Here is a 21,716-nt window from a genome sequence, read left to right as displayed (position 1 = left end):
CCACCACAAAAGACAGATTCATTTTATTGAGTCTTATTTTGAGTCTTATTTTATTGTGGGTCTTTATTTTATTTTTTTTTTTTTTTATTATTATTTATTTAAATGAGTGTTTTGTTTTATTTAGAGTTAGGGTTTTGTTGTATTTTATTATTTTATTTTTTTAGTTTTTAATTTTATTTTTTTTATTTTTATTTTTTTTTTTTTTTTTTTTTCTTTTTTATTTTGTTTTTTTAGTTTTGTTTTTTTATTTATTTATTTATTGAGAGTTTCTTATTTTTATTAGTATTTAGGGTTATTTTATTTTAATTCTTATTTTATTTTGAGTATTTTATCTTATTTAGTTTTAAGTTGGGTGCTTTATTAATTATTATTATTTTATTATAAACTTTTATTATAAACTTTTATTATTTTATTAAGTTTAGAGTATTATATTTCATTGAGGATATTATTGTTTAATTTAATCTTGTACTGTTGTACTGAGTTTAAAGATTTATTTTGTGTTTTTCTTTTATTTTGAATATTAGATTTTTTATTATTTTATTTTCATTAATATTTAGGGTTTTGTATTATTTTAATCTTAGTGTTAATTTATTTGTAACATTTTATTAAAACTTTTATTACATAGATTTAATTTTGTCATTTTATTAAGTTTTATTTCTGTCTCAGTAACTCTTCAGTGATCCACCTCAATTTTGGCATTAACAGCTTACCTGTTTTGGGATATTGTACATCTTTAAACTAAAATCTAACATTGACCCTCCCCAGACTCCCGTACCCTCTCCACGAAAAGAACCCTGTCCCAAGCCCCAGCCTGATCCAAAGACGAGCTCCCCTCCTCAGACGGAGCACCCTCGAGAGATGGGTGCTGTGGAAGAGGCTCTGGAGAGGCTGATGCTGAAGTCACCCAGTCGCAGGGACAGTTACAGCGACAGCACAGACAACGACGAGCTGGAGGAGGCCTTCAGCCCCTCCAACCTGGAGAAGACCAGTCAAGCCTGGGACCGGAGTGTCTACCAGACCCCCATGGGAAGACTCTCAGACGAGGCCAATATGGACGACACCGTACAATCAGCTTATTACTCACCCAGACAGTCCATGTCTAGACCGGATGCCAGCAGAAGGTCAGAAATATATTCTTAAAGCATAAAGACTAAGTTTTTAATATCCATGTGCGTCTCAGTAAATTAGAATGTCGTGGAAAAGTTCATATATTTCAGTAATTCAACTCAAATTGTGAAACTCGTGTATTAAATAAATTCAATGCACGCAGACTGAAGTAGTTTAATGTCACGACATTCTAATTTATTGAGATGCACCTGTATGTGCTTGCATGTAAGAGCCTCTAATAACTCTGCTTTGTCAGTCTAAACAAGTCTTTTAGAAGTAAACACTGTTCTTGCATAAGCAAACTTGGTTGTTTAATATAATTGGGTGTGATGGAACTAATTCTCGCCTGTGGGAGTGTCATGTGACTCTGTCATAAAATATGACAGCCAGCAGCAGTGAGACACTTGTTTGCACTGCTGAATGCAGTGTGATAGAGATCTGTATATGGAGATCTGACGTGGCTTCTTGTGACTGAAGTTTGCTTTGACATAATCTTCATCAGCAGAAATGAAAGTAATAAAATGTGTATATAAATATATAAATGTGTTTTTAGTAACTATTACTCTGTAAACAAATGCAAGTTACACCAGTTTCTTTTAAGATTTATTTTTGCTTGATTTCAATGTCGATCCGATAAAGCTTTTATTTTCTCTGTTATTTTTAATTTAACATTTTAATTAAATTTTTTTGTTTCTTAGTTTCAAGTTTGATCTCATAAAGCTTTTTATTTTTTTTTTTTTAATTAAAAAAAATTTTTTTTTCCCGGTTTAATTTTTTTGTTTCTTAGTTTCAAGGTCAATCTCATTTCAAGGTTTTCTTTTTTTATTTTTATTTTTAAAAAAAGTAACATTTTTATTTTTTTGTTTCTTAGTTTCAATTCAGATCTCAAACTATTTTCTTTACTTTTTTATTTAACGTAATTTTTTTCAGTGTCGAAGCATTTTGAATGAAGCATTTGATATTTAATAATTTTATAAATTTTTTAAAGAAATTACAAAAAAACACAAAAATGTAGAAATGTAGAAAATGTAATATAATAAAATCATATTGATATTTATTCCCTCTTTTAGATGGAGAATGCATTTTTATTAATTATGTTCCATTTCCTGTCTGTGTGCTCCTTTCATCATCTTGATCCAGTGATTTGGACAGTTCTGCAGTTCGTGTGTCGTCTTCTCCAGCCCTGCCTGAGATTGGGATCCTGAGCCCCAGTCCAGACCCTCTTCCCCCACCACTGCCAAACCTGGTTAACCTCTGTTTGCCAGATCACGGCCAAGAGGACGAGTTCATTCCTGTGAGTGACCGTTAGCATGACATACGCTCAACCTCTCATTTAATCCAAATGATCTGCATGTGTTATAGATCCAAAGCGTGACTTCTGTGTTGCCATTTTAGGAGGTGGAGCTGAAGGTTTCTCTAGTGAAGTCTGATAAAGGAAGTTTAGGTTTCACCCTTACTAAAGGGAATGACAGCAATTGCTACATCCATGACATTATCCAGGACCCTGCTAAAGGAGACGGCCGACTGCGTCCAGGGGATCGCATGATAATGGTACAGCGCCGCCGAGAATCTTTACTGTTGTCTAGCTTTGCAGAACTGTTGAAAACTTGATAGATCCAGTTAAAGAAATTCATACAGATATCTATTTAAAAAAAACAAACAAACATAGGAAACAGTACATCAACGCAAAAAAAATATTATTTTATGGGGATTATTATTATATTATTATTTTATCATTTTTAAAATTATTATAAGTAATTTTCAATATTTCAATAACTGCAATAAATTATTTTCAATAATTTTATTTGAAATAAATTATTTCAAATAATTTCATACTACCATAAAAAAAATTGTCACTAAGATTTTAATTTTTTAAAGGAAATCCCTGCGTTTATTTGATCAAAAATACTGAAAAAACAGTAGCATAAATCTTTTGTATTAATTGCTTTCTAAAAAAAAATCTTAGTTACCCTAAACTTTTGATTAATAGTGTAAATTTATTTATATATATATATATACACACACACACACACACACACACACACACACACATACACATAATTATAATTTTACATTTTTATTTTACATCAAATTTAACTAAATGAAAAAGAAAAATGTTTATGAAAATAAAATATTTTAATTTAACATTTATTTCTTTTTATTTTAGTTTTTGTTTTTTTTATTTTTTTTGTTGTTTTTTTTTTTTTTTAGAAGGAAGATGTTTTTTTTCATTTATGTTTTTAGTTTTATTTAACTATAATAACCCTAGTAGGTAGTAATTAATGGGAGGGACCTTCTGATTTTAGAGAGTATTATATTGAACAAACATTTTCATACTCCCCTGGAATCCATTTACTGGTTGATATGTCTGCTAAAGGGTTAATTTCGTAGGCTTTTATCAGTACAGTACCATATAAAAACAACACACAGAATAAAAGCTGGTTTTAAAGTTTTTATACATTGTAATACATCTTCATTCTTCTTCATCTGTTAATAGGTCAATAACACAGATGTGTTCGGCATGAATCACACCGAGGTGGTCAACCTGGTGCGTGCCGCCCCCAAAGTCGTGGACCTCGTGGTCGGCCGCATTCTAGAACCTCCCAAACCCCCAACAGAGGCCCACCTCCTTCCCGACATCATATTTCAGTGCCATGACGAGTCCTTAGGTAATGGAAACATCAACGTATATGGTATCCGATCCTCTTTACCACTCAGTGCCTTCGGTGTTCTCAGAAATACCCAGAATGCTGCTGTATAAGTGTATTTTGCTGCATTTGACTGATTTGTGTAGCGCATTAGTACTATCTGACCGCCAGAGGTCAACGGGGCTTTACAGGGTCACACAAAACACAGATATGCATCAGAATAAACAAAGCCCACCTGCGTTTCACTGGAAAAATGAGCTCATGGGGATAGACAACAAGCCAGATAAGGGTGTCACATTTCAGCTTGCTGACAAAAAAGCAATAGAAAGAAAAAAAGAAGGTGGTGTTAAGTGTTTGTTTTCTGGGCGTCTCTTGCAGGTCTTGTTCTCGATGGAGGAAGTGACAGTGGGTTGGGCGTGCTGTACATAAAGGACATCATCCCAGGATCCGTAGCCTCTGCGGAAGGCAGTTTGAGGCACTTGGATGTCATACATTACATCAACGGCGCTCCGACGCAGGATCTGACCTTGAGCAAGAGCCGCAGACTCCTGCAGCTGTCACTGAGGAATCTCAGTCTCAAAGCCACCAGGTGAGTTACTCGCATGATATGACTCGCTTCATGTTCACGGAAAACACTTCGGAGTTCATCCATATTACTTTCAGGTGTTGGAAAGATACTTTTGATCGACCTTTGTTCTTAGTTGTTGTGTGAAATGTGTAATTCTTCTGGACAGATGCCAGTGTCTAACTATATTTCCGTAGGGATGGGAAGCCTGTTTTTCCGGGCGAGGAGCAGATTTCATTACTAAACAATAACATCAGTCCTAAAGTCTCGCAGAGTATGAACGGTAAGTGTAATGGAATTAAACTAGCAGTAGCTGCACACTTTTGACAGAATTTAATCACTGTTCTATAGTTTGGGGTCAGTATGATTTTTTTTTTTTTTTTTTTTTTGGTCAGTATGATATTCGATTAAAATACAGTAAAACAAGTCATATTGTCAAACTGTGTTCTATTTGAATATATTTAATCATGCAAAACTGGATTTACTCCATTTATCCAGTCTTCAGTATCACATCATTTTCACATGATCAAATCTTCAGACACATTCTGATTTAAGATATTCTTTAGAAACATTTTTATTATTATCAATGTTGAAAACAGTGCTGCTTAATATTTTTATGAAAACTGATTTTTTTTTTTTTTTTAGTAGAAAAGAACTGCATTTATTTAACAGAAAACATTATAAATGTCTTTACTGTCACTTTTAATCAATTTAATGCATCCTTGCTAAATAAAAGTATTATTTTCTTAAAACAAAAGGAAATTATAAATGTTAAGTTTGTAAAGTTCCCTTTGACTTAAATGGATGTAATGCTAGTATAATGTAACCGCCAGTGAAGATGTCATCATAATATTTGCATGCTGAATTCCAATTGGCCTTCTTTCTTGCATGTATTACTATTTATATACTGAATTCTCATTGGTCATTTACGCAGAAACAAGCAAAAGCAGAAACCTAAAACTATAAACCTTCAGGAAATGCTCACCTAGTTACATTCTAAAATATTTGTGTGATTTGATTACATTCTGATGCTTGAGTTAGTAGTGCTGATACTCTTCTGCTTGTAAGCTGAGTAATTTACACAGTGGCCTCATTTCTCTCTTTGTATCATAGGTTATCTCCATAGCAACGATCGTAATGAATTAGAGGCCCTATCCGGTATCTGTCCCGCTGAGGTAAGGATCTGTAGAACTTCTGGTAAACTATTAGCTAATATTGATCGGTGCTGCTCTGGCTAAATGTTTTTCTCACTAAATACACCGACTTCAGAAACAGAAACTTCTCAGGCTTGATATTATAGTATGGGTGCTGTTATTTTGTGGCGTGTGAGACACAATCGGCCTGAAATTTAAACTGAGGCAGCTCACACAGACAGGTCAGATTTCTGCAGTCTGTGAGCTACAAGAGGAACTGGTGAGAGGAATTTGAGTCGATTTTTAGGAAACACAGCAGCGAACGGCAAACATTGAGGCTTCTTCCGGCTTTGAATTCATTGTAATTGTTAATGTGATTTAATTGTCAACTTCTCCCCAATTTTTTCCTCATCATTCATTCTGAATTCTTTATTTAACCCTTTTCTGGTCTAATGTGTTTACAGGAGCAGATTGTGAAGCTGCAGTTGGAGAAGCCACCAGCAGGGGGCCTGGGCTTTTCTGTGATTGGTGGAGAGAGGGGTATTTTTGTGAAGTCTGTCACCCCGGGAGGCACTGCAGACACAGCAGGCACATTGCAAGTTGGCGATCGTTTACTGAAGGTCCGTAACCAACGTTTTTGGAAAAATGCAATATATTGTACACAAGTTCTGCACAAAAGCTAATTCTGTGGTTGTGTTTATGTACAGGTCAATGAGGATCTGATGATCGGCGTGTCTCACACTAAAGCCGTCACCACCATCCGTAAAGCTAAAGGCTTGGTGCACCTCATCGTCTCCCGTCCACCTGACCAAATGCCCAACACGTACCTGGGCTTTCTGCCTCTCAAATCCAATGGTGTGAATGGCAACAACGGTACAGCCTGCAAGTCAACAATCTTAAAATTTAAAAATAATAAAAATAAATAAATAAAAATATAAAAAAAAAAAATAATAATATATATATATATTTTGTATATATATATATGTTTAGTATAATATATATTATATATTATTTGTTTTGTAATAGACTAAATTTTATTTGTATCTACTAAAATAAATACCTTTAAAATAAATATTTAAGATTTTTTTTTATTTAAATAATTGTTTTAATTTATACATGTATCAAAAATGTTTACTTTTGTATTTTTATTGCATAAAAAAAGAGCAATAATTTAGTCTTACAAAAATCTGTTTCAGATGTGAGTGAGGACAGCGGTGTGAAGACAAAAATCCAGACGCCATCAGAGCAAAGCAAGACCAGCAGCCCACCTCCCCTCCCTCCCATAGGTACAATAAAGATCACATGACCAGCTGGTTTTAGTATCAGAGTTCTTACTATAGATTTTATTAAAATGTTTAATTAATTTAGTTAAATTTTATTAAACATTAATACATTTAATTGTAATATTTTGATGGGTTACTTTTCAATATAATACATTTCTATAACATATTTCTATATTTTTATCAAGTTAATTAAATATTTGTAGTATTTGTTTTATCAAGCATATTATAGCAATTTCACTTAATGTTTATTTTATTCAGGCAAAGTTAAAGTTATTTATAAAATAAAATATTAAATTATATGTATATATTTTCATATATATTTTATAATTTTAATTTTACGTAACTAGTTTTAGCAATTTTGTTTTCATTTTTTTATTATTTTTTTTTATATTTCTTTATTTTTAAGTTAATTAAATATTTTAGCATATTTTAATAATTTCACTTAATGTTTATTATATTTCAAGCAAAGTTCAAGTTATTTATAAAATAAAATATTAAATTATATGTATATATTTTCCATTTTAATTTTAGCAAATTAGTTTTAGCAATTTTGTTTTCCTTTTTATTTTTATTTTAGTTTTTATATTTCTATTTTTTTATTAAGTTAATTAAATATTTTTAGTATTTGTTTTATCAAGTATATTTTACTAATTTCACTAGATTTTTATTTTATTTAATGAAAAGGTTTTTTTTTCGTTCTTTTTTATCCTATGGTATTTCTAATTACCTGTGTGTGTGTGTGTGTGTGTGTGTGTGTGTGTGTGTGTGTGTGTGTGTGTGTGTGTGTGTGTGTGTGTGTGTGTGTGTGTGTTCTAGACTATGACACAGGCTCTCTAGAGAAAGGGAAGGGAACAGAAGGAAGTGGTGACCTATCAGAGGACACAGACTGTGACGGCTCGTCTCTGCCGGAAGACTCCCCAGAGGTACAGCCATCTGTAATTAAAGTTTGAATATCTGCAGTTTTACAGCAGTCAAACAGCGTTCATAAGACCTTATCTTTGTAGTGATATTATTGACTTAAAACAATGCATCTGTTTATCTGAACTACATTCTATGTTCTTCTGTCTTCAGACGTCTCGGAAGGCTGAGTGGAAGGAAGAAAATGTTGATGACCCACTCAACGTCAGGTAAAGAAAACAATTCTACTTTCTTTTGTTTCGTATATTAATTTTAGATTAGTTTTGTGTATGTTTTTGTTTGTGTTTTTATTAGGCATAATAGTGAAAATTCAGTGCATTTTACTATTAATCAACATGATTTTCTGAAACACTTTCTATTCAGTAAACATGACTGAATCCAGGCTTTTTTAAAGAGCAGGTCATATGGTATTTTAAAGTGTCCTAATATTGTGTTGGAGTGCCCTACAACAGGTTTAAGTGCATCTAAGATCAGAAAACATTGTAATTTTCTCAGAATATACATTTAATATTAGAGTCATTTGCCAATGATTAGGAAACGATTCGTTCCAAGCAAGTTCGGAGCAAGCCCCTCCCTTCCTCAAGCCTACTCTGCTCTGATTGGTCAGCTGGCCAAACCTGTTGTGATTGGCACAGAGATGAGTCCTTGAGCCAGATAGCCAGTGCTACCATTGACAAAGTACCTTTACATAAAACAATAATATAGTCAATCCGTTCTTATAATTACATAAAATACAAAAACACTTATGCAAGCGAATCGTGCCCATAGCTAAAGTTTAGCTGCTAAACTGTGAACACTAGGTGGATACGTTAGCCGAGTGCTAACGTGACTAACTGATTAAACAATACAGTTTGTAAACCAAAATGTGTCTACTGTAATGTTTGAAGAACGACAGACAAAAGACGCTCACAGGAGCACCAGCCGAAATCACTCATCTCTACCCCGCATTAACCCTGTAACTGCCAGTGCAGCACAATAAACAGCAGTTTCACAATTATTATAAAGTCTGTGTGCTACACTACATTCTTTATTATTAAACAAAGTAATTAGAACGACGTCAGTCTATAATAATCAACATATTCTTAGGTTCACTGCGAATTTTTAGAACTACTTCAGTAAGACAGTAATATCGTGCTTTACCTGGAAACACATTATTATAGAACTACTTCAGTAAGACAGTAATATCGTGCTTTACCTGGAAACACATTATAGTTATTTAACACGGGCTACAACTACACAGAAACAATTTGCAACTTTAAAATACTGATCAGACAACACAACGACAAACAATTAACATATCTCAATACAGTTGTCATTGAAGACCTAGAAGCTAAAAACGGTGCTTACACAACAAACCAAACAATTATTAAGCATGCTACATAAAACGTAAAAGCAACAATTATTAATAACACCTTACAGGTTGTGATACGGAGGAGGAAGCTGATGCAAATACACTTGGAACTGAACCTTCCTTCAATATCAGCCGGCTCGCGAATCCAAGTTTGATTGCATATAAGTTGGTAAAGCAATCGTCTTCAAAATGGCGGTGAACAAAGCACAAGGCTCGGACTATACTTCTGTGGTACAGAGTGTATATATATGAATTGTAGCCACTTAGTCTTCAAATGCTCATCCTGGGCAGATGAAAAAAGTTTGCTTTTGAGTCGCACTTCAGAACGCACAGCGTCTCGTCGCCATGATGTTTTCTAGTTTTCACTGGCGTCTTGGAGCGCAATAAGGTGGGCGTATCGTATTCAAATAACTTGACAAGTTGACGTCATCTAGTCAGAGAAAAAGCTTCGTTCTTCTAACGATTCATAAAAATGACTCAGAGTCGACTCTCTTACTTTTGAAAGACAATAACTTTATAAACGGTGCACTGTCATATTTCAAACCTTTGCAGGATGTTTTTGTTCACTTAGATCTATGTTACACACTACATGTTTTTTTTATTTCAAAATTCCATGATAGGTGCTCTTTAAGTTAAGCACTTTATACAGTATAGAGTAGATTAAATATTGTTTGGATGTACAGTACACTAACTCTTCAAAAGTTCACTGTAAATCAGTATGAAACAGTCTGCTGTTGTAGTTATGCTTGCATGTTGTTTTATTAGTTCATAGTGTACTAATAAAAACCTGACAGCTATGTCCTCAAGCAGGGTTTAATCTAGCAGGTTAGTTCTGAGCACATCTCCCTCTCTTCTTAGTGCACTGCAGTCATCATCAGGTCAGCTGGATGAGGATGAGATCACATGGGGGAGTGACGAACTGCCGATGGAGAACATCGACTCTAAATTTACTGAAGGTAAGTCAGCTTCTCGTAGAGAAATGGATTGTTTTCTAATTGTACTTATTGTATCAAATGGGTTGTAAAGCTCAGATCTTGTTCATTGAATCGGGTTGTCTTATTGCAAGTTTTACACTTGTTATTTTCACTCTCTTTCTCAGATGGACCCATTGTCACTGAGGAAGAGCTGACGTCTCTGCCTCTGGTGAAAGTGGTTCCTGACGGTCATTATACGTCCAGTAATCTCAACACTATAGTCCGCATGATGAGAGGCCTGCTGGAACAGAAAGTTCCTCTGCAAGAGTTTGAGGTAAAAAATGTTCGATTGTACTATGTATAGAAAGTGTCTATTTTTCTTTTATATTAGAACATTTTCTTCAGTTACAAGAAATTATAAACCGGCCTTAAACTATTTCATTCATATTTGAATTTTTTTTGTGCAGAAGTTTAACACCACTATTTATTTTATTTTTTTTAAAGAAATTAATACTTTTTTCAAAAAGATGCATTATATTGATCAGAAGTGACAACAAAGACATTTATAATGTTTCAAAAATGTCTATTTCAGACGCTGTTCTTTTGAACTTTCTATTCATCAAAGTGTCCTGAAAAAAAAAAAAGTGTTTCCATAAAATTATTAGGCAGCACTGTTTTCAACATTGATAATAATAAGAAATGTTTCTTGAGCAGAATATTAGAATGATTTCTGATGAATCATGTGACATTGAAGACTGGAGTAATTATGCTTAATTATAATTATACAAATTCAGCTTTGTATCACAGGAATAAAATACACTTTCAATAAATATTAAATAGGAAATTGCTAATTTAAAAGATTATAATATTTCAGTGTTTTTACTGTATTTTTGATCAAATAAATGCAGCCTTGATGAGCATAAGAGACCTTAAACAATACTGCTGATCCCAACATTTTGAATGCCAGTATTTATTTATTTATTGGCATGAATGTAGCCTTCAGTGCTAATATGGATATAAAAACACATTTTAATGTGAATATATGTGTTTCCTTTCAAAGAACCTGCAGAATTTGCGCCCCTTGGATGAATGTCTGATTGGTCAGACTAAAGAGAACAAGAAGAAAAACCGATACAAGAACATCGTTCCATGTGAGTTAGGAAAAACACTGATGTATAAACAATGAGTTTATTGTATGTGAATGTCCGTATTTGAGTTCCACTATTTTCCTATTTATCTCTGTGAAGCTGCTTTGACATGATCTGTATTATATAAAGCGCTGTAGAAATGAAGGCAGCTTGATTCGACTATTGAATCTCTCATCTTCATGATTCAGTCGACACAACCAGGGTCATGTTGGGGCAGGATGGTGGCTACATCAATGCCAACTTCATCAAGATGCCTGTGAAAGACGAGAACTTCCTGTACATCGCGTGCCAGGGGCCGCTGCCCACCACGCTGGGGGACTTCTGGCAAATGGTTTGGGAGCAGAAGTCCAACGTGATTGCCATGATGACACAGGAAGTGGAGGGGGGGAAGGTGAAATGTCAGAGGTACTGGCCCGACACGCCCCGCTCGCCCGAGATGGTGGACGACCGGCTGCAGATCACGCTGGTCAAAGATCAACACCTGGACAACTTTGTCATCCGGCTCATAGAAGTCAAAGACATCCAGGTGAGAGACAGTTATATATTAATATCTCTATAAACACACCTATACACATAGATGTTTGCAAAAATCTGCATGCATGTTTGTCTCCTGCAGACTAATGAAATCCAGAGAGTCACTCATCTGAACTACACAGGCTGGCCTGACCATGGAACCCCGACTCAACCAGAACAGCTCCTGACATTCATTTCCTACATGAGACACATCCACCAATCAGGGCCCATCATCACCCACTGCAGTGCAGGGATTGGCCGATCAGGAACGCTCATCTGCATAGACGTGGTTCTTGGCCTCATCAGCAAAGATGCAGATGTAAGTGATAAAATAAATCAGTGAAGTTAAATAGCTAAAGTTCATTATTTTTCTAATAATCACATTTTTGTTTGGCTATTTTACTATTTTAATTTGTTTGTTTATGGCACCACTTTATAATATGTTTTTGTTTTTTTATTTGAGTGAAAATGGCAAAAGTTGAAATGAAATGGATGGAAATGCTTATAGCACCTTTAAGCACTAGAATATAATGATAAACAAAATTATATAACATACATGTGATGATTGAAGTTATATGTAATAATCATATGTTCTGGTCATTTCCTCTCATTAGTTTGACATATCAGATGTGGTCCGTACCATGAGACTCCAGAGGCAGGGCATGGTGCAAACAGAGGTAACAGCTTTATAATGATCTACACTTTTAAATCAAGGTTACTTCTGCTGTCTTTTTGTGTGTAACATTAGCTTTTTTTCCCTCTCCAGGAACAATACATTTTCTGCTACCAGGTCGTCTTGTATGTGCTCAGATGTCTGCAGGCGGAAGAGAAACTCTCAGGATAAAACGAGGACCCCACTGCCTTTCTGCTCTCCTGACAGGCTCGAGAGATCAGCTGAAAATACCAGCGGCTTCAGTCATCACAATGTTTTCACATCAGGGGCTTTGACCTCATCAGAACAAATCTGTCTTATGATGTTTTGGACGTCAGTGACGTGTACAATTCTTGCAGAATTTTGTGTATTCTTATCGCTTACATTCTTGACCATTGGCTGCTACTTCTTTAAACCATTTATTTTATAATTTATCTCTTTTTTTTTTTTGGTAAAAACAGTTTTTATATTTTATTTATTGATTTTGGATTTTGTATAAAATAAATGAGTTAATGATTTTTTTTGTGGTACAAAATGATTCTTGTGTATTTTAAACAAAATGATGCTGGAAATATTGCCTTGACAGAATACAGACAGTATTTTCTTTGTAAATCTTTTAGAAATCACTGAGTGCCAGTGGTAATCGAAGAATTTAAAGTGTTATATTTAGTGTGATATTTATCTTATGAAATCTGTTGATATGTTTTAAAGCTGTTACTTACTGGACAATTTGCTAATTGTAAATAAAAGAATATCATGCCTTTATGGTTTTCTCTAATTGTTGTATTTTTGCCATTTCTGCTACTGTGATGAATGATGTGAAAGTTATGTATTTATTTATTTGAGTTATGTCTTTCATGTTATTTGGATGCATTCAGGTTCTACTTGGTTTGATATAAACATTGCCTAAGTTCATATTTATTAGTGATCCCAATTGCAAAAAAGTGCCCTTTTTTAACATATCAGACTAGAATATAAAGGATATAGATTTATGATTTTTCTTTTTGAGTTGTAGTGTTAGTGTCAATTATTCAGACCACCGGAAAAAAAATATACCGACTTTAAAATGAGTCGCATGCAGTACCTCCAATGTCCAGCGGGGCATTGGAGGTACTGATCTAAATAAAGGAAACGAACCTTTTCGAATATTTGAATCAAACGATTCACCAAATGATTCACTGTTTCGAAGCGCTAAGAAATACCACACGCTGAGAACACCTGCGTGGGACATACTAATTCTAATTTCGAATACTATTTAGGACAGCTAGTATGCGTACTGGGACGCAGCACCTGTAAATTCACTGGTTCGAAACAAATGATTCGCAACAGATTCGAAGCTTGACGAAGCACCACCAGTAATGACGCGTCTGAAAACCGGAATGTCTTTTCAGGCTTTCCGTAGTTTGAAGGCAACATGGCGACCTCCTTTTGAGCCACGTTGGTGCTGGGATAATCAAATAAACGTTATTATTTGACGCTTCGTTTTGGAAAATAATCAAAAATGTCGGGTCGTCACAATAACAAGTTACCGACGAACCTCCCACAGTTGCAGAATTTGATCAAGAGGGATCCGAAGTCCTACACAGAGGAGGTAAAAAAAAAAAAAAAAACTTGTCTAGATGTGACTAGTCTTATCGCTAGTAAACCAAATAATTTCATGACATTACGCTACGTCAAGCTGTGCATGTATTTATTAAACTTACCCTAACGTTACTAGAAGTCTTTTTTCAGTAAATAATCCAATAGTGTCATATCCTTTTTGATTTCGCTAGTGTTTAATAGTGTTAAATAGTGACACCAAGTAATTATTCTATTATTACAGGTAACAAACACCGATGGGGCCTGTAACGTTAGTTCACTTAATCAGCGATTGATTTCCTACTAGTAACTAAAAATAGATACTTGTTAATTCCACGGAGTAACGTTAAATGTCTCAACCCTTGTTCCATATAATATGAATGATCTTAATTTGATGTTATTCCAGTTTTTGCAACAGTATCGTCACTATCAGTCAAATGTGGAGATCTTTAAACATCAGCCTGACAAATCCAACAAAGACCTGGCAGAGCTGGTCATGTTTCTGGCTCAGGTATGGAGGTGTTTTCTCTTAGAGTTTGCGTGGTCATTTATTTCAGTGTGTTTCGACTGTTGTGGTGTTATTGGCTGACTGTGATTTTGTCTTCAGGTTGGACACTGTTACTTAGAGGAGCTGTCAGATTTCCCACAGCAACTGACCGATCTGCTCTTAAACCATCATACGGTGCTGGAGCCGGATCTCAGGATGGTGCGAATAACATTTGCTGTTTAGCTGACTCAAATCTTAAATCACATTCAGTACAATCAGTACAGTTTGTAGAGTTTACTAGCTGTACACTCCGAGATACTCTGTCTTTCAAGGTAGAAGATGTTCTTAATGTTTAAAGATCTGTTTTCTAAAGAAAAACTTTCTTTCAGACGTTTTGTAAAGCTCTCATCCTCTTGAGGAACAAAGATCTGATCAGTCCCACCAGTCTTCTGGGACTGTTCTTTGAGCTGCTGCGCTGTCATGACAAACTTTTGCGCAAGGTCTGTTCATTTTGCAGTGCGGTTTTAAGAATATGAATTTAAATTATTGCAAAGCTTGCTGCTATAAAATAAATAAATAAATAAATAAATGTCTTCTGTCTCCTCAGACTTTATATACCCATATTGTGACCGATATTAAAAATATCAATGCCAAGCACAAAAACAACAAACTCAACACGGTAAGTCACTTGGGCATAATATTCATTTTCCATTCAAGTCAAGACTGCAGCATTTCATAATTTCCCCTTTAAGCACTGATTTCTTGTTTAGATTTTGGGCTGAATTGTTCACTGACATGTTGAGATTCATACCCATAGTTTTGATGTAAATACTCACTGCTGTTGTATTTACTTCGGGGCTCAGACCTTGCAGAACTTCATGTACACCATGCTGAGGGATTCAAACCCCACTGCTGCCAAGATCTCACTAGATGTGATGGTTGAGCTTTACAGAAGAAACATCTGGTGAGTCCTTGAACAGATATGTTTTTGTAACATAATATGATGTCATTAGGTATGATCCGCAATCACTCTGTTTTCCATTCCCACATCAACCTACCAGGAATGACACCAAAACCGTCAACGTCATCACCACAGCTTGTTTCTCTAAAGTCACAAAGGTGAATTTTTTTTGGCTTTGTATGAATCTCCAGCAATAAACATTAGTTAAGTTTACTATGACCTCTTCTAACATGTTTTAAATCTCATCTCCTCTCAGATCCTTGTGGCTGGATTGAAGTTCTTCCTGGGAAAAGATGAGGATGAAAAGAAAGACAGTGATTCAGAATCTGAGGTACAATAAGTACAGTAAAAATGTTTTAAAATAACTCTTATTCAGGAAGGATGCATTAAATTGATAAGAAGTAACAGTAAAGAAATTTATAATCTTACAAAATATTTCTATTTCAAACAAATACTGTTCTTTTGAACGTTCTGTTCATCTAAGAATCGTATGTGTCGTGGTTTTCCACATTTCTATTTCAAACAAAGACTGTTCTTTTGAACGTTCTGTTCATCTAAGAATTTTATGTGTATACTGTTCTTTTGAACGTTCTGTTCATCTAAGAATCGTATGTGTCGTGGTTTTCATGATTGTAATCATATTATATTTTAAAATGTATTTAAATAGAAAATGTTATTTTGCATTATAATAATATTTTACAATATTACTGTTTTTACTGTATTTTTGATCCACTAAGTGTAGCCTTGATGATCATGATAAGAGACTTCTTTCAAAAACATTATAATATCTTACTAACCCCAAAACTTGTGAACTGTAGTCTACTTTAAATATTAAAAATGATTGTTGTTAAAAATCATTAAAAGTGATATTTGTTTTTCCTCTGCAGGATGAAGGGCCAACAACCAGAGATCTAATGGTCCGATATTCCACCGGAAAAAAAACCTCCAAAAACAAGAAGAAACTAGAGAAAGCCATGAAAGTCCTCAAGGTTAAATCATAATCAGCAAATCAGTGTTTTGTTTGATTATTTCAGATGCTATTTTAGTTTTTATTTTTATATATTCATTTTAGTTTGTTGTGTTTTGACAGTGTCATATATTTGTTTTCATTTCAGCTTTAGTTTTAGTTATTTTAGTACATTGATTTTATTTCAGTTAGACTTTATGGGACCCTGGGGTATATTTGTAGCAATAGCCAAAAATGCATTGTATGCATGTTTCTTTTATGCCGAAAATCATTAGGATTTTAAGTAAAGATCATGTTCGATGAAGATATTTTGTAAATTTCCTACCATAAATATATCAAAAGCTATTTTTTGATTAGTAATATGCATTGCTAAGAATTCATTTGGACAACTTCAAAGGCGATTTTCTCAGTATTTAGATTTTTTTTTTTAAATATCAGATTCCAGATTTTCAAATAGTTCTATCTCTTTTTTGCACCCTCATATATATCCAGACCATACATCAGTGGAAAGCTTATTTATTCAGCTTTCATGAGAAGTATAAATCTCAATTTTGAAAAATGTACCCTTATGACTGATTTTGTGGTCTAGGGTCACATATTCTCTATGACATAGTTTAAATTCACTATAATAATCCTTGTTAATTTCACTGCTTAATGTGTCATTTTCATTTTCTTTTCTCAGAAACATAAAAAAAAGAAAAAAGTGGAGGTTTTTAATTTCTCTGCCATCCACCTGGTCCATGACCCTCAAGGTAAGAGCACCCTTTCACACTGACAGAGCACAAAAACATGGAATGATGATGATGCAATGAAGAGGTGAATATCTGGTAACTAAAAGTTTGCAGGTTTAACCCCACAAGGGTTGATCCATAAACTGTGACTGTGAAGCACTTTCTATAAAAGCACCTAGATTAGAAATGAATATCTGTGTAATTCAGATTTTGCAGAGAAGCTCCTGAAGCAGCTGGAGAGTTCAAACGAGCGTTTTGAGGTGAAGATCATGATGATGGAGCTCATCTCTAGACTTGTGGGAATTCATGAGGTCATTAATAAGGGAATTTCATTCAACTTGAGCATTTTAGAATTTCAGATTTTCCCATTAGTTACTTTAACCTGTTTTTGCTTCTGTTTTACAGCTTTTCCTCTTTAATTTCTATCCATTTGTCCAGCGCTTCCTTCAGCCTCATCAGAGAGGTAAACACTGTCATCTTCACTGAAGTGTCTTTGAATGTCTCTTATGTAATACTCATCCATATCTTCAAAGGCTGTTTATGATCTCTTCATATTAATTCATTCGTTTTCTTTCAGAGGTTACCAAAATTCTGTTGTGTGCCGCCCAGGCGTCGCATCAGCTGGTCCCTCCTGAGGTAAGAACTGATCATGAGGACTTTATAATAATTAATCATTAATCAATTTTTTTTTGTTTTGTTTTTTTGGAAAAAACAAAAGTAATAATAATAATGCTTTTATTCTGCAAAGATGCATTAAATTGATCAAAAGTAATAATAAATCAACCTAATAATTAGGATTTAGAACAATTTCTGAAGGATCATGTGACACTGAAGACTGGAGTAATGATGCTGAAAATTCTGCTTTGATCACAGGATTAAATGACATTTTAAAATATATTCATATAGAAAACAGTTATTTTACATTGTAATAATATTTCACAACATTATTGTTTTTGCTGTATTTTTCATCAAATAAATGCAACTTTGGTGAGCATAAGAGACAAAAGCATTAAGAAAAATCTTACTGACTCTAAAATTTTAATAATTGCAAATTAAGTTGAAATAATAAAATAATTACTGTTCCATCTACAGATCATTGAGCCAGTCATCAAGACCATCGCCAATAACTTTGTTACGGACAGAAATTCAGGAGAGGCCATGACAGTTGGGTAGGCTCTGTGTAAATCTGACTCAAATACAATGAAACATGAATTTAAATAATGCGAAATACTGTAATTTACTCTCCTCATGATAGCTCTCTCTTGTTCATCCTCATATCACAGAATCAACGCCATAAAAGAATTGGTTGCCCGCTGTCCTCTCTCGATGTCTGAAGATCTGCTTCAAGATCTGGCACAGTACAAATCTCACAAAGATAAAAGTATGCCATTTGTTATCATTATTGATCATAGTCTGTTCATTAGATGCAGCTTATTATGTATAAAATGATAATATCAGCATAGACTGATTGACTTTGCTTTGAACATCTTCCAGATGTTGTGATGTCTGCCAGAGGTCTTATCCAGCTCTTCAGAGATCTCAATCCACACATGCTACACAGAAGAGACCGGGTGAGAAGCCTAAAACATTACATTATAGAAATATACTAATATTAAATAGATGAAAGTTATATTTTTATAATTGAATTGACTTTTAATCAACAGAATAAAACCAGTCTTGAATAAATGGCAGAAATGAACTGTTCCTTTTAACTTGTGTTTAATCAAAATTAAAAATATATAAGTTTCACAAAACTATTAAGCAGGACAGCTGTTTTCAACATAGATAATCAGAAATGTTCCTTGAGCTGTAAGTCAACATATTAGAATGATTTCTGAAGGATCATGTGACACTGAGGACTGGAGTAATGATGCTGAAAATTCAGCTTTGCATCACAGGAAGAAATTACATTTTAAAAGATATTAAAATAGAAAACATTTATTTTTAATTGCAATAATATTTCACAATATTGCTGTATTGTTGATAATAAATAAATGCAGCCTTGATGAGAATAAAAGACTTCTTTCAAAAACATAAAAAAAATCTTGCTGACCCCAGTGTTTTGTACAGTTGATTACATTAAGATTTTTGCATTTATTGTGTTATCAGGGAAAGCCCACAGAATCCTCCAAGGAGGCCAAAATCCAGAACTACGGAGAATTGGAGGCCAAAGACTACATCCCTGGAGCTGAGGTGCTGGAAGTAAAGGAGAAAGTAGATGAAGAGGAAGATGAAGGTGTGTGAAAAGCTGTATTAACATTAGCTTATTATTGCATCCGAAATCAGAAAGCTCTCTGACCAGTCTCCTCTGTCTCACAGATGGCTGGGAGAGCGCCAGCATGAGTGAAGATGATGACGATAGCGAGTGGGTGAACGTCCATCACTCCTCTGATGAAGATCAAACAGAAGTGGTGAGGATCTTATCACTTAACTTAATGCTTGATTTGATTGTAATGATGGAAAATGGTGCAGATAAACCCGTTTTGTGTTGTTGAATGTCAGGCTGAGAAATTACAGAGTATCCCGGAGGACGAGCGCAAAGCTAAAGCTGCGGCGGTCAGCACCAGTCGACTCCTCACGCAGGACGACTTCAAAAAGATCCGCATCGCTCAGATGGCCAAAGAGGTCAGCGCTGCACCCGGAAAGGGACAGAAGAGGAAGAATGTGGAAAGTGAAGAAGAGGAGGAGAGGTAGGATGTGTTGATGTTTCCTTACTGAAAGGATTTTAGAAACTTTATGTCAGGAATTTGTATAAACTGAGAATAATTAAAAGAATTAAGCGGTGACAGAATTTTTTTTTTTCTTTTTTTCTTCAGAGGCGAGTTACTTAGTCTAAGAGACATTGAGCGTCTTCACAAGAAACCCAAATCTGACAAAGAAACACGGCTGGCAACAGCCATGGTGAGTATGGAATTAATTATTTCTTATATATATATTTTTTTATATATTTATATTTTGATATTAGTGGAAGTGAAGGTTAAGGTTTAAAGTTAGTTTGTTTTTTTTTTTGATTCTCAGGCTGGGCGGACAGACAGAAAAGAGTTTGTTAAAAAGAGGAGTAAGCTAAACCCGTTCGCCAGCACCAGTAACAAAGAGAAGAAGCGAAAAAAGAACTTCATCATGATGAAACACAGTCAGAATGTGAGGACCAAAGGCAAACGCTCCTTCAGAGATAAACAGGTGAGCCCTGCTGCTGTTTTCACATCTGGATTACCTTTAGATAGAATAAATCTGTGCAATTTACCATGAAACTTCAGTTTGTGTGTTGTATTTGCAGTATTTCTTATTAATAGTGATTTTTCCCCTCTCGTTTTCCTCTCAGATCGCATTAAGAGATGCACTCTTGAAGAAGAGAAAACATAAGTAATTCTCCCCTGACAGTGGACTGGAGCTGATTTGATCTGTGCGGACCATTCTGTGTACAGGAAGATAATATTCAGACCTCCTGGCTGTGTGGATTTACATGTTGCCTTTTAATAAACCATTTAAACATTTGAAACGCTTGCATTTTTTTTTTTTTTTTGTATTCAATCTTCAAATAGCCCATTGGACAAACTGCACCCTTAATAGTTTAACTAAATTAATAAGCATGAACTTACAATGAAACAATACTTCTACAGCATTTGGTTTCATATTTTGTCATCTAATACAATGATGTTTTAAGTGTCCATTTGTAGGTATATATATATTTGACTGAGGGAGTGAGTCTACTCATATACAATTCAGGGGGTTGCGAAATATGAATAAATCTGATGGTGTTGTGAAATGTGAATAAATCAGCTCCAATAAATCAGCTCCATCAGGGGGTTGCGAAATATGAATAAATCAGCTCCAATAAATCAGCTCCGAAGTGGAAAGCAACCCTAATGTCTTTGGTCCGAGTTGTGTTCATATTTAAGTCAAACCACACCAGAGTTTGTTTGAAAATGTATCAAGAGCCCACCTTTTCAAAGGGTCTCCGCCCGTTTGTTTGGCGCACACCAAGGTTTGGATGGCAACGTTCACACTTACTCAAATGAACTGCACTAACAGAGTAGTCCAAATCCAAACAGGTCAAGTGTAAACACACTGTCAACGGTTTTTCTTTTCCACACACATATTCACTGAAAATACTGCTTGTTTAGAGACATGCAGAGATGACATTCCTTTATGACGATTCTACATGCAAGGCGTTCCAATCAGCCCACCTCACAACATATGAAAACACACCAGTGACTGTTCTCAAGATTTCTTTGTTGAGCTTCAGTTTTCTGTTTGGTCATTCTGCACACTATGTCATATGGCTCATCGTCACAGGAACAGGAAGTAGAGTTGCATCCTTCTTCGTCCTCAGTCTGTCTGTTTGTGAGATGATTTTCTCTCTGTATTCGTTTATTTTTGTACAGTGGTTGATGTTTCCAAGTCTCTAAAGTTTTTAACAGGAGACATTGTTACCATCAGTCCTCTGTTTCAGTGTCTGATGTGTGTTGAGTGTTACCTGGCAGTGGTTCATCCTGTAACCTTTCTGAAGTACAAACCTCTCAGATATAGAGTGATCTGCTGCACTGTGTCCTGCATAACGGGTCTTGGATCCTGTGTGCTCTACGCAGTGGCGTCGGACTGGGGGTAAAACCATTACTGATTACCAGGGCCCCAAAGGAAGAGAGGGCCCTTGAAAAGTTATATTATATTTTACCTGGATATTTTCATTGGGGGGTCATGGGGGCCCATCAGGACTGCCTATGCATAGGGCCCTGGATCTTGTGCAACGCCCCTGACTC

General features: G+C 34.8%; 2 protein-coding genes across 4 annotated transcripts in view; both read left to right on the top strand.

Moving 5' to 3' along the window:
- LOC109051771 (tyrosine-protein phosphatase non-receptor type 13-like) overlaps window positions 1-12,666 on the top strand; it is a 69,236-nt gene extending 56,570 nt beyond the window's left edge. For all 3 annotated transcript variants that reach the window (XM_042778685.1, XM_042778682.1, XM_042778684.1), the window contains 19 exons: window positions 766-1,121; window positions 2,248-2,401; window positions 2,503-2,658; window positions 3,605-3,776; window positions 4,134-4,344; window positions 4,518-4,603; window positions 5,434-5,495; window positions 5,918-6,073; window positions 6,161-6,326; window positions 6,650-6,739; window positions 7,553-7,659; window positions 7,808-7,863; window positions 9,864-9,961; window positions 10,105-10,253; window positions 10,980-11,070; window positions 11,256-11,593; window positions 11,684-11,899; window positions 12,195-12,257; window positions 12,347-12,666. In XM_042778685.1, the coding sequence (XP_042634619.1) occupies window positions 766-1,121; window positions 2,248-2,401; window positions 2,503-2,658; window positions 3,605-3,776; window positions 4,134-4,344; window positions 4,518-4,603; window positions 5,434-5,495; window positions 5,918-6,073; window positions 6,161-6,326; window positions 6,650-6,739; window positions 7,553-7,659; window positions 7,808-7,863; window positions 9,864-9,961; window positions 10,105-10,253; window positions 10,980-11,070; window positions 11,256-11,593; window positions 11,684-11,899; window positions 12,195-12,257; window positions 12,347-12,424 (2,805 nt within the window). In that variant the 3' untranslated portion in view covers window positions 12,425-12,666. The remainder of the gene's footprint in view (window positions 1-765; window positions 1,122-2,247; window positions 2,402-2,502; window positions 2,659-3,604; window positions 3,777-4,133; window positions 4,345-4,517; window positions 4,604-5,433; window positions 5,496-5,917; window positions 6,074-6,160; window positions 6,327-6,649; window positions 6,740-7,552; window positions 7,660-7,807; window positions 7,864-9,863; window positions 9,962-10,104; window positions 10,254-10,979; window positions 11,071-11,255; window positions 11,594-11,683; window positions 11,900-12,194; window positions 12,258-12,346) is intronic.
- A 924-nt stretch (window positions 12,667-13,590) lies between these two features.
- Window positions 13,591-20,455, top strand: LOC109060436 (protein SDA1 homolog). The gene is made up of 22 exons (XM_019077613.2): window positions 13,591-13,823; window positions 14,217-14,321; window positions 14,418-14,516; window positions 14,687-14,797; window positions 14,905-14,976; window positions 15,161-15,261; window positions 15,359-15,416; window positions 15,515-15,589; window positions 16,146-16,247; window positions 16,908-16,977; window positions 17,164-17,267; window positions 17,362-17,419; window positions 17,534-17,592; window positions 18,049-18,125; window positions 18,240-18,337; window positions 18,451-18,527; window positions 19,066-19,192; window positions 19,276-19,367; window positions 19,459-19,646; window positions 19,773-19,857; window positions 19,975-20,136; window positions 20,279-20,455. Exons 1-22 carry the CDS (start codon window positions 13,734-13,736, stop codon window positions 20,321-20,323), a joined length of 2,055 nt encoding a protein of 684 aa, XP_018933158.2. The 5' UTR covers window positions 13,591-13,733; the 3' UTR covers window positions 20,324-20,455.
- Window positions 20,456-21,716: the final 1,261 nt, after the last annotated feature.

This window comes from Cyprinus carpio, chromosome A21 (assembly GCF_018340385.1).
Source record: "Cyprinus carpio isolate SPL01 chromosome A21, ASM1834038v1, whole genome shotgun sequence".
NCBI lineage: Eukaryota > Metazoa > Chordata > Actinopteri > Cypriniformes > Cyprinidae > Cyprinus > Cyprinus carpio.
Note: the sequence above shows the minus strand (reverse complement) of the source record. Positions and strands in the feature narration are given on the sequence as shown.

Coding starts and splice junctions, on each gene's coding strand:
- LOC109060436 (XM_019077613.2), top strand. CDS start 13,734: ATGTCGGGTCGTCACAATAACAAGTTACCGACGAACCTCCCACAGTTG. Junction 15,417..15,514: donor GTTTCTCTAAAGTCACAAAG/GTGAATTTTTTT, acceptor ATCTCCTCTCAG/ATCCTTGTGGCTGGATTGAA. Junction 15,590..16,145: donor ACAGTGATTCAGAATCTGAG/GTACAATAAGTA, acceptor TTTCCTCTGCAG/GATGAAGGGCCAACAACCAG.